The following is a 13,420-nucleotide window of genomic DNA, read 5'->3' as shown; positions in this document are numbered from 1 at the left end:
TGGCTGTGGTGGCGTCCATCTATGGAAGAGTCCATGGCTGACACGATCCTCTGTGTGGGCGAGCGGCTGGTCTCCGTAACTGGAGGTCTGGGCAAATCGGCTGGCGTTACGATGCGTGGTGGGCCAGGTGTGCTGTATTCGGACGCGGTGGGGACTTGTAACCCGACTTTTGGGTCGGTTTTCCGCTGGTCAGATGTCCTAGGAGTGGTGGGGATGGGTGACCTGGAGCGTCCTGCTGGTTTGGCGTATTGCCGTTCAAGGTCTCCTAGTCGAACCCAGGCGTCCTGCGAGAGTGTTCCGGCGACTAATGTGGCGAATCTCTTTCGTCGTTCCTCGACTGTTCCTTCGTGGCCAAATCTGAATTCCTCGGCCAGGGTTTCCAGCTCGTCCCGCCGGAGTTTGTAGATCCAGCCGGTGGTGATTCCTGGATTGGTATGGAGTCCCTCCGGGTAAAATTCGTCGGGTTGACCGGCTTCGTGGGCTTCCATGGTGTGTTTCTGTGGTTAGTAGCACTGACTTACGTGTTGTTTGCGGTATTTCTGCTTGCGACCGGATGTTGCGAGGGTGCCGGTTTTTAGTGTTGGACGAGTATTGGTCCTTGCTAGCCTAGTTTTCTTTCAGGGGCCGTGGGTCTTTACTCCACAAAGCTCCGTATTAAGGTGTTAGTCTCCTTAAAGTCACCAAAAAGTCCCTGCTCGGGCGCCACTTGTGAGGTCCTATTTCAGGCTGAGGTATGCTTCAGTCTGTCCAGGGTCCACTACAAGACAATTTGTAGATCGCAGGTGACTTTTAGGTTCGGAGCGGCCGAAAGAGAGGTAGGACGCAGGGGGAGCGTTTTGTTGCTGACAAAAATACTTGCCTTGGAGCCGTTGGACTGGGGGTGTGCAGTGTCTTGTGTTTGGGCTGAGGGACTGCCTAGTGCAGTGTCTTGGGTGTGTGACTGAGGGACTGCCTTGTGCAGTGTCTTGTGTTTGGGCTGATGGACTGCCTGTGTCTTGTATTCGGGCTGATGGACTGCCTGTATCTTGTGTTCGGGCTGATGGACTGCCTAGTGCAGTGTCTTGGGTGTGTGACTGAGGGACTGCGTAGTACATTGTCTTGGGTGTGTGACTGAGGGACTGCGTAGTACAGTGTCTTGGGTGTGTGACTGAGGGACTGCCTTGTGCAGTGTCTTGTGTTTGGGCTGATGGACAGCCTGTATCTTGTATTCGGGCTGATGGACTGCCTGTATCTTGTGTTCGGGCTGATGGACTGCCTACTCTTTCAGCCGATCTTGGCCCTTTTATGCAGCTGGCGATCGCACCTGAGACCCGGAAATAATTGATTCTTGCTGACTTAAGGTTATTGGGTAATAATAATTGTAGGGTGTGGTAATTAGGTCGAAGCTTGGTGCTTCGTTGACAATTGCTTAGGGGTCAGTGTGTTTTGCTGATGCTGCATCCCGGAAGGTGCAGTTGGGAATTGGGTATTTGGTTTTCTGCATCGCGGAGGTGATATCTGAATTTGCGTCGATGTTTCGATACTTTTATGCTAGCTTGACTTATTGTGAAATAACGCCAATGATATCTCTTATTGCGAAATTGTGTCGGCTTGGCTTATTGCGACATTGTAGGCTGCTGATTTCACAATTGTCTCAAGAGGTGGGGTGTTGTTGATCGAGAGTTCTTAATTAATTGTGTGCTTAAGACTATTTTATTTCCGGGGTGCTGATACGCCGCTATTTGTGGAGAACCGTGGCTAGAGCCATGGTTCGCTAGCTCGGTGTATATCAGTTTGGTTATTGTCTCCCGCCAGCGTGGATGCGCTGACCCTTCGCCGTTTGTGACGAGCCATGGCTAGAACCATGGTTCGTTACAACCGAGACCTGGTTAAAGCCGGACATCCTTAGTTCCGAAGTTTTGGCAGGTCGGTACACAATTTTTAGAAATGACCGTTCGTCTCGACGTGGAGGTGGGGTCCTTATTGCAGTGGACTCAATCTTCACGTCGGAACATTTCATGGTCCAGGTTCAACAAGACCTGGAATTCGTGTGCGTAAAACTGATTCTCCCAGGCTTTTCCATTTTCATTACTTGCTCGTATATTCCACCTTCCTCGGATATCTTAATATACGAGCATCACCTGTCCGCTTTAAAAACTGTTTCTTCCTCGCTATCAGATAAAGACCATATGATAGTTCTTGGTGATTTTAATTTGCTAGGTGCTGTTTGGTCTTCGGTAAACGAGTCTAATAACCTTGTGCCCATGTCACGACACGACTTTATCGACGGCTTGCTAGACCTATCCCTGTCTCAAGTCAACCATGTGAAAAATTCCTTGGGTCGATTGCTTGATCTGTGCTTTGTCCCGGATCCGACCATAGCGTTGTTAACCCGAGCCCTTCCGCTCAGTATACCTGAAGACTCCTACCATCCTACATTCGAAGTGTCAGTCGATATTGGAACTACTGTATTGGATCGAATGGGTAGGCTATCTGAACGTGTCCGCTGCTTTCGTAAAGCCGAGTTTACGAAGCTTAATAACCTTATTAGGGATTTTGATTGGTCCGCTCTGTACTTGTGCACTGACGTTATGAAAGGCACAAACATTTTTTACAATATACTTGACACATTTTTTGATTCTTGTGTCCCACTTTCTTGTCCGGTTAGATCTGGAAAGCCTCCTTGGTTTACCAAGGAGTTATCCAGTCTAAAAAATTTAAAATCAAGACTTTATAAAAAATTTTAAGAAGTTGGTTCTCCCTCTTCTCTTTCTCAATATGTGATAGCTCGGTCAAATTTCTCCGTTCTTAACGCTCAATGCTATAAAAACTACCTATCTCGATGCAGGATACGATTTTCACAGGACCCTAAACAGTTTTACAGCTTCGTAAATAGTAAGCGTAGAACGTCCGTACATCCATCCTCGTTATCTTTTCTCAATATGTCAGCAAACAATGATCAGGCAATTGCCGATCTTTTTGCCAAATTTTTCCAAACAACCTATTCTCATGAAAGCTACTCTGGTCAGCCGTATCCATACAGTTTACCAAGGTCGAATGGCATCTTCAGCCCCTTGTTAAATGAAAGCTCACTGCTTCATGATCTTCGACTAGTTAAGCCGGTGTTTTCACCAGGTCCCGACGGAGTTCCCGGCTGTATACACAGGTACTGTGCCGACGCTCTGTGTGGACCCTTGCTTAAACTATTCACCCTATCCATTAACTCTTCATGCTTCCCCCCCATCTGGAAGGAATCTTTTATTATTCCGCTCCATAAGAAAGGTAGCAAGTCTGATGCAAATAATTATAGAGGTATATCTAAGTTATCCGCTATTCCTAAAATGTTTGAAAAAATTTTAGCTCCGCACTTGCAACATCTCTGCAAATCACTTATATCTCCGTCCCAGCACGGATTTATAAGGCGACGATCAACAACCACAAATTTATTAGAGTTTACCTTTTATCATTAAAGGCTTTCAAGGTAACTTGCAGACGGATGTCATTTACACTTGTTCAGAGTGGGGACGGCGCTGGCGGGGCAACCGCTCTGTGGGCATTCCAGCCACATCTCAGTGTTAGCACTCCAGCTACGCAAGCGGCTGCCCTCGATTTCGCCCTCATACTTAAGAGCATTTTTCCCCCCGGCGACGCTCTCTTCATGCTTAAATTCACCACGGGCACGCTCCCGCCCACGATCACGCTCCCGCTCTCGCTGCCGACAGCCCTCGGCAGCTTGAGCGTAACTTCCATCTACGTGCGCTCCCGCTCTCGCTCGCTGCAGCCCTCAGCAGCTTGAGCGTAACTTCAAGACACATTCGTTTCCTTCATCCTAAGCGACACGGGTTACCTTCGCACGCGATTACATATACAATTAGTGTATAAAACCCCTACGAATAAATACTGAAGAAACTTGGACCTGCCTATCGTTTTTATCTTTGGGAACTGATCCTGGGACTTCGCAACGCCTCTGCGCTCAAATATTGGTCCTTCGAGCCGGATTTGCTGCTTCCCCAAAAGCTTCTCCAGCCTTCGAGCACGGCATCGCCTTCACCAGGAAATCACAAGATAAGTACGCTTGCCTTCTTTACCATAAACCGCCTCCATTTAGCGGTTTGTGCTCCAGAGAAAATTCCGCGAGTTCAAAGTGCCGCGACCGAAGTACATATATATAGTCTTATATATGTACTCTCGCCATCTCCGTTATCCGTAGTGCTTCCAACTTCGCCACCGCCATATTATCGGCAATTCCGGCCGTTCTCCGGTACTTCACTTCGAATTACCAGTAATACGGTAGTTTTTCGTCAGTTTCTTGTGTCCGTCCATAACTCGCGGACAAATTATTTACCAAAATAATTAATTATTTAATACAATATATTAAATAAAAGTGTATTCCGCGCCTATGTATGTACGCACATTCCAGCCCATGAGAGCGGCTTGCGTACATACACACACACATACATTAATATTTTTCTAGTGTGTTCCATCCGCGCCCTACCCCAATAATATATATACTGGCACGCTCCAAGTGCAAGTGAATTCACACACACCTACATTGATATACAGGTCTCCAAGAGCATTCCATCCGCGCCCTACCCTAATACAATATACACTGGCACACTCCAAGTGCAAGTGAACACACACACATACCAACATATACACATTACAGCAGCAATAAAAGTATCCATCCAGCTACCTGTGTTTTCTTAATTAAATTTATTATTTATTTTATTTATTTATTTATTACATTTACTTGCATAGTTGGCTCCCAACTATATACATACATACACACATTCAACAAAAATACCAAATAATTAAATACCGCATTCTACCACTCCGCGCAAGTGCCATATTTGAAAATCCGCGATTAAGTGAAATTCGTGCCCTCCAGCCACTTTTCGCAAGGTCTCCAATTTCTCCCACATTCTCCAGAGTCCAAATTAATTACTCGCGACCAAGGCACGGCGCATTTTCCGTAATTATTTGGCAATTTACCTTACAAATTGGCAAATTGTGTTGCGTGTTTTGATATTTTTTTTTGTTCCGAGAGTGAGAGGTGGCCCAAAAACTATCGGCATCCGAACCCGGTGTTCATCCGAATAGAAAACAAAATTAGTTAAATAATTAAATACTCCGACCACGTCCAAGAAAAACCTCCAAGTCTTTTTTTGTTCACAAACAAAAAAATATTTTTTTTGTTTTGACAAAGAAGTTATTGTTGTTCCGTTTCTGTGAGGTGTCCGTGCCTGCTTCCATTGATTCCTTCCATCCGATAGTAACCCAGTTCCGCTCACGACTGCGTCAAGGGGTAAACGGAGGAGCATCGCACAGTCAATATTTCCAAATATTGCTACTCCAGTGTGACCGTTCCTCCCCTCAGCTCGGCTCAATATAGGGTCACTTTCTCACCTACAGGTGACCTCAAAAAATCCGAGTCGTTCCGATTATTGCCTTCCAGCTAGCTTGAGGCCTTTTGTCTGATAGTCCGTGTTTGGGTTACGGGTGTTTCCTGACGGTTCCGAGTCAACTCTATTCAGACCAGTCTGCAGTCCCTCACAGACTTCCAAAAAAAAAAACACGATTTTTTCTTGCGTGGGTCCTTTTAAATTATGCCAACAGGTCACAAGGACGGCAAACAACTTTTGCCTGTGACCTCGTCCAACCGGCTACGCACCTAGTCCGCCTCCGGAACTACTCCGACACAGCCAATCAAGGCATCCCTCACTTCGAGAGCAGCCAGTAGCAGCCCTGCTACAAGGACCAAATCGGTCCTATTCCCGTCTCCGGTGACCCTTAAGGTTCCATCGGTGACTAAACAGGATCCGAAAGGCTGCATCACTAGTCCCGTCAGCTCTCGCCACTTCACCACAATGGCTCAATCCGCCACCTCTGCCGCTCGGACCAAGTTGGTAGCCGCCATTGGCCGACTATCCCACCTGGCAGAGCGTATCACTTCCGCCCCATCCGCCCCTCTGTCCGAGGTCCGCCGAGGCCAAATCCTCAGCATGTGGACGGACGTCGAGGCCGAATACAAGGCCTGTTCCGCGGTGATGGCTGACGAGGATCCAGAAATCCAAGCGGACATCCGGTAAACATATGGCGAATGCTATGGGGTATTTGAGCAGTGTCTCAGCGACCTCAATGCCCAGCTGGCCCCCTCCGCAGTCCTTCCTCCCGCACAGCCAGTCCAACAGGGCGGCTGTCGACTGCCTCCCGTCAACATTGAGGTTTTCGCAGGGACTACGTCCGCTGGCCCACATTCCGGGATCTGTTCACCGCGGTCGTGATAAACAATCCAAAATTATCTCCGGTAGAGAAGTTATACTACCTCACCGAGAAGACCATTGGCGACCCAAAGGCCATTGTAGAAAAGTCCCCCCTCACGAATGACGGTTTCGAGTCCGCCTGGTTGGCTCTCCGCAGCCGATATGAGAACAATCGGCTTCTGGTGACCAACCAAATTAACATTCTCCTCTTCTTGCCCCGCGTAACTTCCGAATGCAGTCGGGCTTTGAAGGAACTTCAAAGTACGATGCAGGGAGTCCTAAATGCGCTAGCGGTCTCCAACGTTTGCACGGACAATTGGGATAGTCTGCTTGTAACTATCTGCGCTTCAAAGTTGCCGAAGCTAAGCCGCGCCTTATGGGAAGCGTCCGTGACGGACAAGAAGGAAGTGCCGCCCTGGAAGGAAATCGACTCCTTCCTCACTCAGCGCTATTTGACGCTCGAAGCTATTGAGAGCGACCCTTCCACTTCCCGAGTGGCTACGAATCTGCCACCCTCCCAAGGCGGCCAGAATCCATCCACTTCTTGCAGCCGATCCAATCCATTCCGGTCGCACGGCAGTTCGGTGCCGAACAAGGTTCTTTCTTTCAAGAACCAAGTGAGTCCGAAGAAGAGGACGTGTGATCTCTGTTCCAAGGAGAATCACCCGATCCGACTATGTCCGCGCTTTCTCAACATGTCCGCTGATGCACGTTCCAAGTGCATCAAGACAAAACAGCTGTGCCTAAATTGCTTCGCAAGAGGCCATCAGCTTCGCGACTGCTCAAGCAGCCACAATTGTTCCACTTGTGGAGCCAGGCATCACACGCTTCTGCATCGTTCCGCGCCTCCGTCCAACATGGCGGCTTCGACATCCGCCCAAACCCCCAGCTCGTCCGATTCTCAGCCCAACGTACAGAGCTATTTCTCTTCCAGCACAAGTACCGTTCTTCTGGGCACAGCACTCATTAATATTTGCCACCTGGGGACCAATTTCCGTGCCCGCGCTCTGATCGACTCAGGCTCCGAAGCGACGTTCATCACTGAACGCCTCTTTAACATCATTAAGCCACCGTTCGAAGCTATCCAGGCTCAAGTCGCGGGTTTAAACCAAACCGTAGCGGCTAAGGCGCAAAAGCGTTGCCACTTCATGATCGGGGCCGCCTCCAGGGCGGGCCTCAAGATCGAGACCACGGCATATGTTCTGCCTCAATTAGCAGGGAACCTTCCTTCATATCCGATACCGCAGCACTTCTTGGATAACCTTCCAAACCTCCAATTGGCAGACCCTTTCTTCCACCGAAGCTCGCAGATTGATGTGCTTCTAGGCGCTGACATCCTTCCTGCTATCCTGTTGAGCGGCTTCCAGTCTGCCATTTGTGGCTCGCTGCTGGGACAAGAGACCATCTTCGGATGGGTCCTATCCGGTCCGGTATCAGCTGACTCGGCTCGGACGGTTTCCGCCTTCACCACGAAGCTCTCGTTTAATTCGGATGTCCGACTCGAGAAGCTTCTCACCAAATTCTGGGAGGTGGAGGACCTTCCGGGGAGACCGACGAGCGAGTCCGATTCAGTGTGCGAGGAAAACTTCCTCCAGACCACAAAACGAACCCCCGATGGGAGATACGTGGTTACTCTCCCTTTCAAGTGTCCAGAAAAAGTCGAGCTAGGCCACTCCAGAAGCGCGGCCAAGGCCCAGTTCCTTAGAAACGAGCAGCGGCTGCAGCGGAACTTGCCGCTCAAGAAGCAGTACGACTCCGTCATTCAGGAATATTTAGAGCTCGGCCACATGACAGCGGTTACACCTAGTCATGATTCCGGCCATTTCTACCTGCCACATCACGCCGTGTTTAAACCCGACAGCACCACAACCAAATTGCGCGTAGTCTTCAACGCCTCCAGCCCGTCTTCCAACGGGAAAAGCCTCAACGACACGTTGCATGCTGGGCCAGTCCTTCAGTCTGACTTGACCATGCAAATCCTGAGGTGGCGCGTCTTTCGCTACGTTTTCAATGCCGACATCAACAAGATGTATCGGCAAATCCAAGTGGCTTCCCAACACACGCCCTATCAGCGAAAACTGTTTCGCGACCGTAACGGGGACGTGTGTGACTACGAGCTCACCACGGTCACTTTCGGAGTCAACTGCGCACCGTACCTCGCCCTCCGCGTCCTCAAGCAACTCGCACAAGAGGTGCGTCCACAGCTGCCGATGGCAAGCGTCATCCTGGAGAGCGACATGTACGTGGACGACGTGCTCGCTGGTGCTCACTCTCAGTCTCAGGCAATTTCCGCCATTGCTGAACTACGCGAAGCACTCGACTCTGCAGGGTTTCCGCTCCGAAAGTGGACAGCTAACCATAAGGGCGTCCTGCGCGACATTCCAGTCGACCACTTACTCCGCGCTGACTTCCTAGAGCTGGAAGAGAGTAGCATCGCTAAGACGTTGGGAATCCGATGGCAAGCCAGTGCCGACGAGTTCTTCTTTTCGCCTCCCGCCTTAAACGAGCGAAAATCCTGCACGAAGCGCAATGTGCTGTCCCAGATCGCGCAGCTCTTTGATCCAGCGGGATGGCTTGCCCCCTTCGTCGTCCAAGCGAAAATATTTATGCAGGAGATTTGGTTGAGAGAGTTAGGATGGGATGACGTCCTTCCTAACGATCTGTCTCAAGCCTGGGAGACATTCCTAAAAAGCTTTCCGGCCATCCAAGGGATCCGCATTCCGCGGTGGTTACACGTCTGTCCGATGGCCAAGGTACAGATTCATGGGTTCTGCGACGCGTCTCAACGTGCCTATGGGGCAGCGATTTACGTCCGAGTTGAGCGTCCGCAGGCATTGTGTGTACCCTTCTCACAGCCAAAACCCGCGTTGCCCCCGTGAAAACAGTCTCGTTGCCTCGACTCGAGCTGTGCGGAGCTGTCCTTCTGACAGAACTCTCCGTGGCCATCCTTCCTCAAATGCCGCTCGACGCCAGCCAGGTGTACTTTTGGACCGATTCCACTATTGTGTTGGCCTGGTTGAACAGGCCGGCATGTGATTGGACCACGTTTTGTAGGGAATCGAGTCGCCAAAATCACTCGCTGTTGGCCCCGCGAACGATGGAGCCACGTCCGATCCGAGGACAACCCGGCCGACCTCGCCAGTCGAGGGCTCGGACCCACTGAACTGGTCGGCAATGACATGTGGTGGCATGGCCCTGCGTGGCTGCGTGGTCCGCAGTCGGAGTGGCCTTGTCCACGAGGCTCAATCCTTGAGACCGACTTGGAGAAACGAGCCGTCAAGGTTCACCACGCCACTGACACCGCCTCGGACATTCTCAGCCGATTTTCCGAATTCGGACGCGCTCTGCGCGTGATCGCCTACGTTCGGCGGTTCGGCCAGCGCGTCAGAGGGCAAGCAACGCCAGTCCACGTATCCACAGAGCTAGACAATAAAGAGGTCGCTGCAGCTCTCCAAGCTGTCACCATCACGACCCAACGCTTCCATTATACGGCGGAGCATCGCTGTCTTGTAAACAAGCAGCCACTTCCGACTACGAGCTCTCTTCAGAACCTCAATCCGTTCCTGGACCAGAACGGGGTCATGCGGGCATGTGGCCGGGTCCGAGCCTCGGCATCCATGACCTACAACGAGCGGCATCCAATCCTGTTGCCACCCGCATGCCTCCTGGTTCGCCTACTGGTTCGATTCACCCATCACGTATCCCTACATGGTGGGAACCAGCTGGTCATCCGCCTTCTCCGGGCAACATACTGGATCCCTCGACTACGTCACGTCGTGAGGGCAGTAATCCACTCCTGTAAGGTCTGCGTCATCCATCGCAAGCGACTCCAAACCCAATTAATGGGCGACCTTCCTTCCTCACGAGTTACATTTTTGCGGCCGTTCACATACACCGGAGTCGACTTCGCCGGGCCGTTCGACGTGAAAAGTTTCACAGGACGCGCCTGTCGCATCTCCAAGGGGTATGTGTGCGTTTTCGTTTGTTTTACCACGAAGGCCATCCATTTGGAGGCTACGTCCGACTTGTCCACCGACACTTTCCTAGCCGCCTTCGCCCGGTTCGTCGCGAGACGAGGCTGTCCCCACGAAGTCCACTCCGACAACGGGAGGAATTTTGTCGGCGCATCCCGCTCTCTGGCTGTGGACCTTCTCGAGGCCCTCCGCACTCGGACCTCCGCGGTGTACAGCCAGCAGGGGCTCACGTGGCGATTCATCCCTCCAGGGGCCCCACATATGGGGGGCTTATGGGAAGCGGGTGTGAAGAGCTTCAAGGCTCTTTTCCAACGGTCGATGTGTACTTCCAAATACACATTAGAGGAGTTCGCGACCTTTCTCTCCAAGATTGAGGCATGCCTTAACTCGCGACCAATCGCTCCAATGTCTGAGGACCCAACGGACCCGTTGGCTTTGGTCAGGTCAGGTCATTTTCTGATTGGTGGGCCGCTACTATCCGTGGCAGAGCCCGAAATTCAGGCGAACGCCTCCTCCATCCTAAACCGCTGGCAACACCTCAAGGCTCTCAACCAGCAATTTTGTTCGCGCTGGAAGACAGAGTACCTGCGAGAGTTGCACAAGCGCAACAAATGGCAGCATCCGACAAGGGACCTCGAGGTTGGAGACCTCGTAGTGATCAAGGAGGAAAACATCCCCTCTCACGAATGGCGTCTCGGCCGTGTTCAGAGCACGTATCCGGGACCCGATGAAAAGGTTCGCGTGGTAGACTTACTCACCGCCCGCGGCCTTATCAAGCGACCGATCACGAAGGTGGTTCTGCTGCCTATGGATTCGGAAGTCCCTTCCACCTACCCTCGCGTAGGCTCCGATCCCTAAGAATCCGCTTAATCCAGCAATAGTATCCGTAGTTCCTAAGCAGTTCCGAAAGCTCCCTTTTCGAATCGTTGACAATCCGTGCCAACACTGTACTAATCCTTCCTTGACTCTTTTCTTCCATCACAGTCATCTTCCGGAGTATAGCCATGGCACCCAAACATTCCGCGCAGTCCCGGGCAAGCCGCAAAGCCGATAGCACACCGGCACGAGGTAGGAGTGCCTCGTTCAAGTGCCGAGTGTGCCCAGGAGTCCACCCGTTGAAGAGTTGCCGAACATTCCTGCGCATGAACGGCGAGAAGAGGCTACGAGCAGTGTTGTTGCATAAATACTGCTCGAACTGCCTGGCTCACGCCCACTCGGGCAAGGACTGCCGCAGTGGAGACAAGTGCAAGACGTGCGCTAAAAACCACCACACCCTGCTCCACCTTCCAGGACCGCGGCGCCCCGTCGGCTCCTCTTCGGCATCGACGTCTCCACCTACAACCTCCCGCGCAGAGCGACGCCCTCGTCGTCCGGTCAGCCGCCCTGTCCTCGGGGATCCGGCCCCGACAGTGCACTCCTTGCTCCAGCATCGGAGCATTAACGTCCTTCCGACGGCACGGGTGGTCCTCGCGGTGCAACAGAGGACGCACAGCATGGTCGCCCTCATCGATCCCTGTACGCCGGTCAGCTGCATAGACGCCGATGTGGCTCAGGAATTGAAGCTGCCAACCACCTGCATCGGGGATGAGAGAGTGTGCACCGCCATAATCCGGGCTAAGACGGAAGGACTCCAGTGGGAGGCCGTCTTCAAAATCGAGCCCCGTCTCCGCGTCCGCACTCGCTTCGGGCTCGCTTCGATGATCTGAAGCTGGCCAATACGGAGTTCCACAAGCCGGCGACCATTTCGCTCGTCTTGGGAGCAGGTGTCTATCCGAAGGTCATCCAGCCGGGCTTCCTCGCCCGCGAAGACGGCCTCCCCGTGGCCCAAAGCACGGTGTTTGGGTGGATTGTGTCTGGTGCGTGCACGCAGACTTAAACACTCTTTGCAATCCTGCAAGGGGGGGGAGAATGTTCAGAGTGGGGACGGCGCTGGCGGGGCAACCGCTCTGTGGGCATTCCAGCCACATCTCAGTGTTAGCACTCCAGCTACGCAAGCGGCTGCCCTCGCTTTCGCCCTCATACTTAAGAGCATTTTTCCCCCCGGCGACGCTCTCTTCATGCTTAAATTCACCACGGGCACGCTCCCGCCCACGATCACGCTCCCGCTCTCGCTGCCGACAGCCCTCGGCAGCTTGAGCGTAACTTCCATCTACGTGCGCTCCCGCTCTCGCTCGCTGCAGCCCTCAGCAGCTTGAGCGTAACTTCAAGACACATTCGCTTCCTTCATCCTAAGCGACACGGGTTACCTTCGCACGCGATTACATATACAATTAGTGTATAAAACCCCTACGAATAAATACTGAAGAAACTTGGACCTGCCTATCGTTTTTATCTTTGGGAACTGATCCTGGGACTTCGCAACGCCTCTGCGCTCAAATAACACTGATTTTAGTAAAGCATTTGATTCTGTAAACCATTCTCTTTTAGCACAAAAACTTGACCTTTTAGGGTTTCCGCCTAATCTTTTGAGATGGATTTCTAGCTACCTTTGTTCTAGGTCTCAAAGAGTCCTCTTCAAAAACTCCTTCTCTTCACATGTTAAGGTTACTTCTGGAGTACCACAGGGCAGCCATCTAGGCCCCCTACTATTCACACTCTTTGTTAATGATCTGCCTTCAGTATTAACAAACTCTCGAGTACTCATGTATGCGGGTGATGTTAAACTTTGTGTCCAGTATAAGGACATTTCATTTCACTCCCGCTTGCAATCCGATCTCAATAACTTTCAATCATGGTGTTGTGCAAATATGTTACACCTAAATGCCTCGAAATGCAAAGTAATGACATTGGCTCCTTATAGCCTCTGCGGTGGTTCTCTTGAGAGAATTACCTTGGTATATGATCTTGGTGTTAAATTAGACCCAAAGTTAAAGTTTTCTGAACACATTTCTACCATGGTAAATAAGGCCATGGGTGTGCTTGGGTTTATAAAGAGGTGGTCAAAGGAATTTGACGACCCCTATATAACGAAGACTCTCTATATCTCGCTTGTTCGTCCGATTTTAGAATACGGCTCTTGTGTATGGTGCCCCCAGTACAAAGTACACCAGGACCGTATAGAATCAGTGCAGAAAAACTTTTTACTTTTTGCTCTGCGTGGCCTTAACTGGGATGCAGGTGTGAGACTGCCATCTTATCCTCGTAGATTGCTTTTAATAAACCTTCCAACCTTAGTTAGTCGTAGAAAAATGCTTGGTGTGATTT

The 13,420-nt window shown here is 51.3% G+C and overlaps 1 protein-coding gene across 1 annotated transcript; it reads left to right on the top strand.

Moving 5' to 3' along the window:
* The first annotated feature begins 9,421 nt into the window (after positions 1–9,421).
* LOC121404268 lies at positions 9,422–11,074 on the top strand. The gene has a single exon (XM_041593609.1). It carries the CDS (start codon positions 9,422–9,424, stop codon positions 11,072–11,074), a length of 1,653 nt encoding a protein of 550 aa, XP_041449543.1.
* The last annotated feature ends 2,346 nt before the right edge of the window (positions 11,075–13,420 follow it).

Source organism: Drosophila obscura, unplaced genomic scaffold (assembly GCF_018151105.1).
Source record: "Drosophila obscura isolate BZ-5 IFL unplaced genomic scaffold, ASM1815110v1 contig_192, whole genome shotgun sequence".
Taxonomy (NCBI): domain Eukaryota; kingdom Metazoa; phylum Arthropoda; class Insecta; order Diptera; family Drosophilidae; genus Drosophila; species Drosophila obscura.
This window is presented reverse-complemented; position numbering and strand designations above follow the sequence as displayed.

Bases quoted from the DNA above. Each gene is read 5' to 3' on its own strand.
- LOC121404268 (XM_041593609.1), top strand. From the start codon at position 9,422: ATGTGGTGGCATGGCCCTGCGTGGCTGCGTGGTCCGCAGTCGGAGTGG.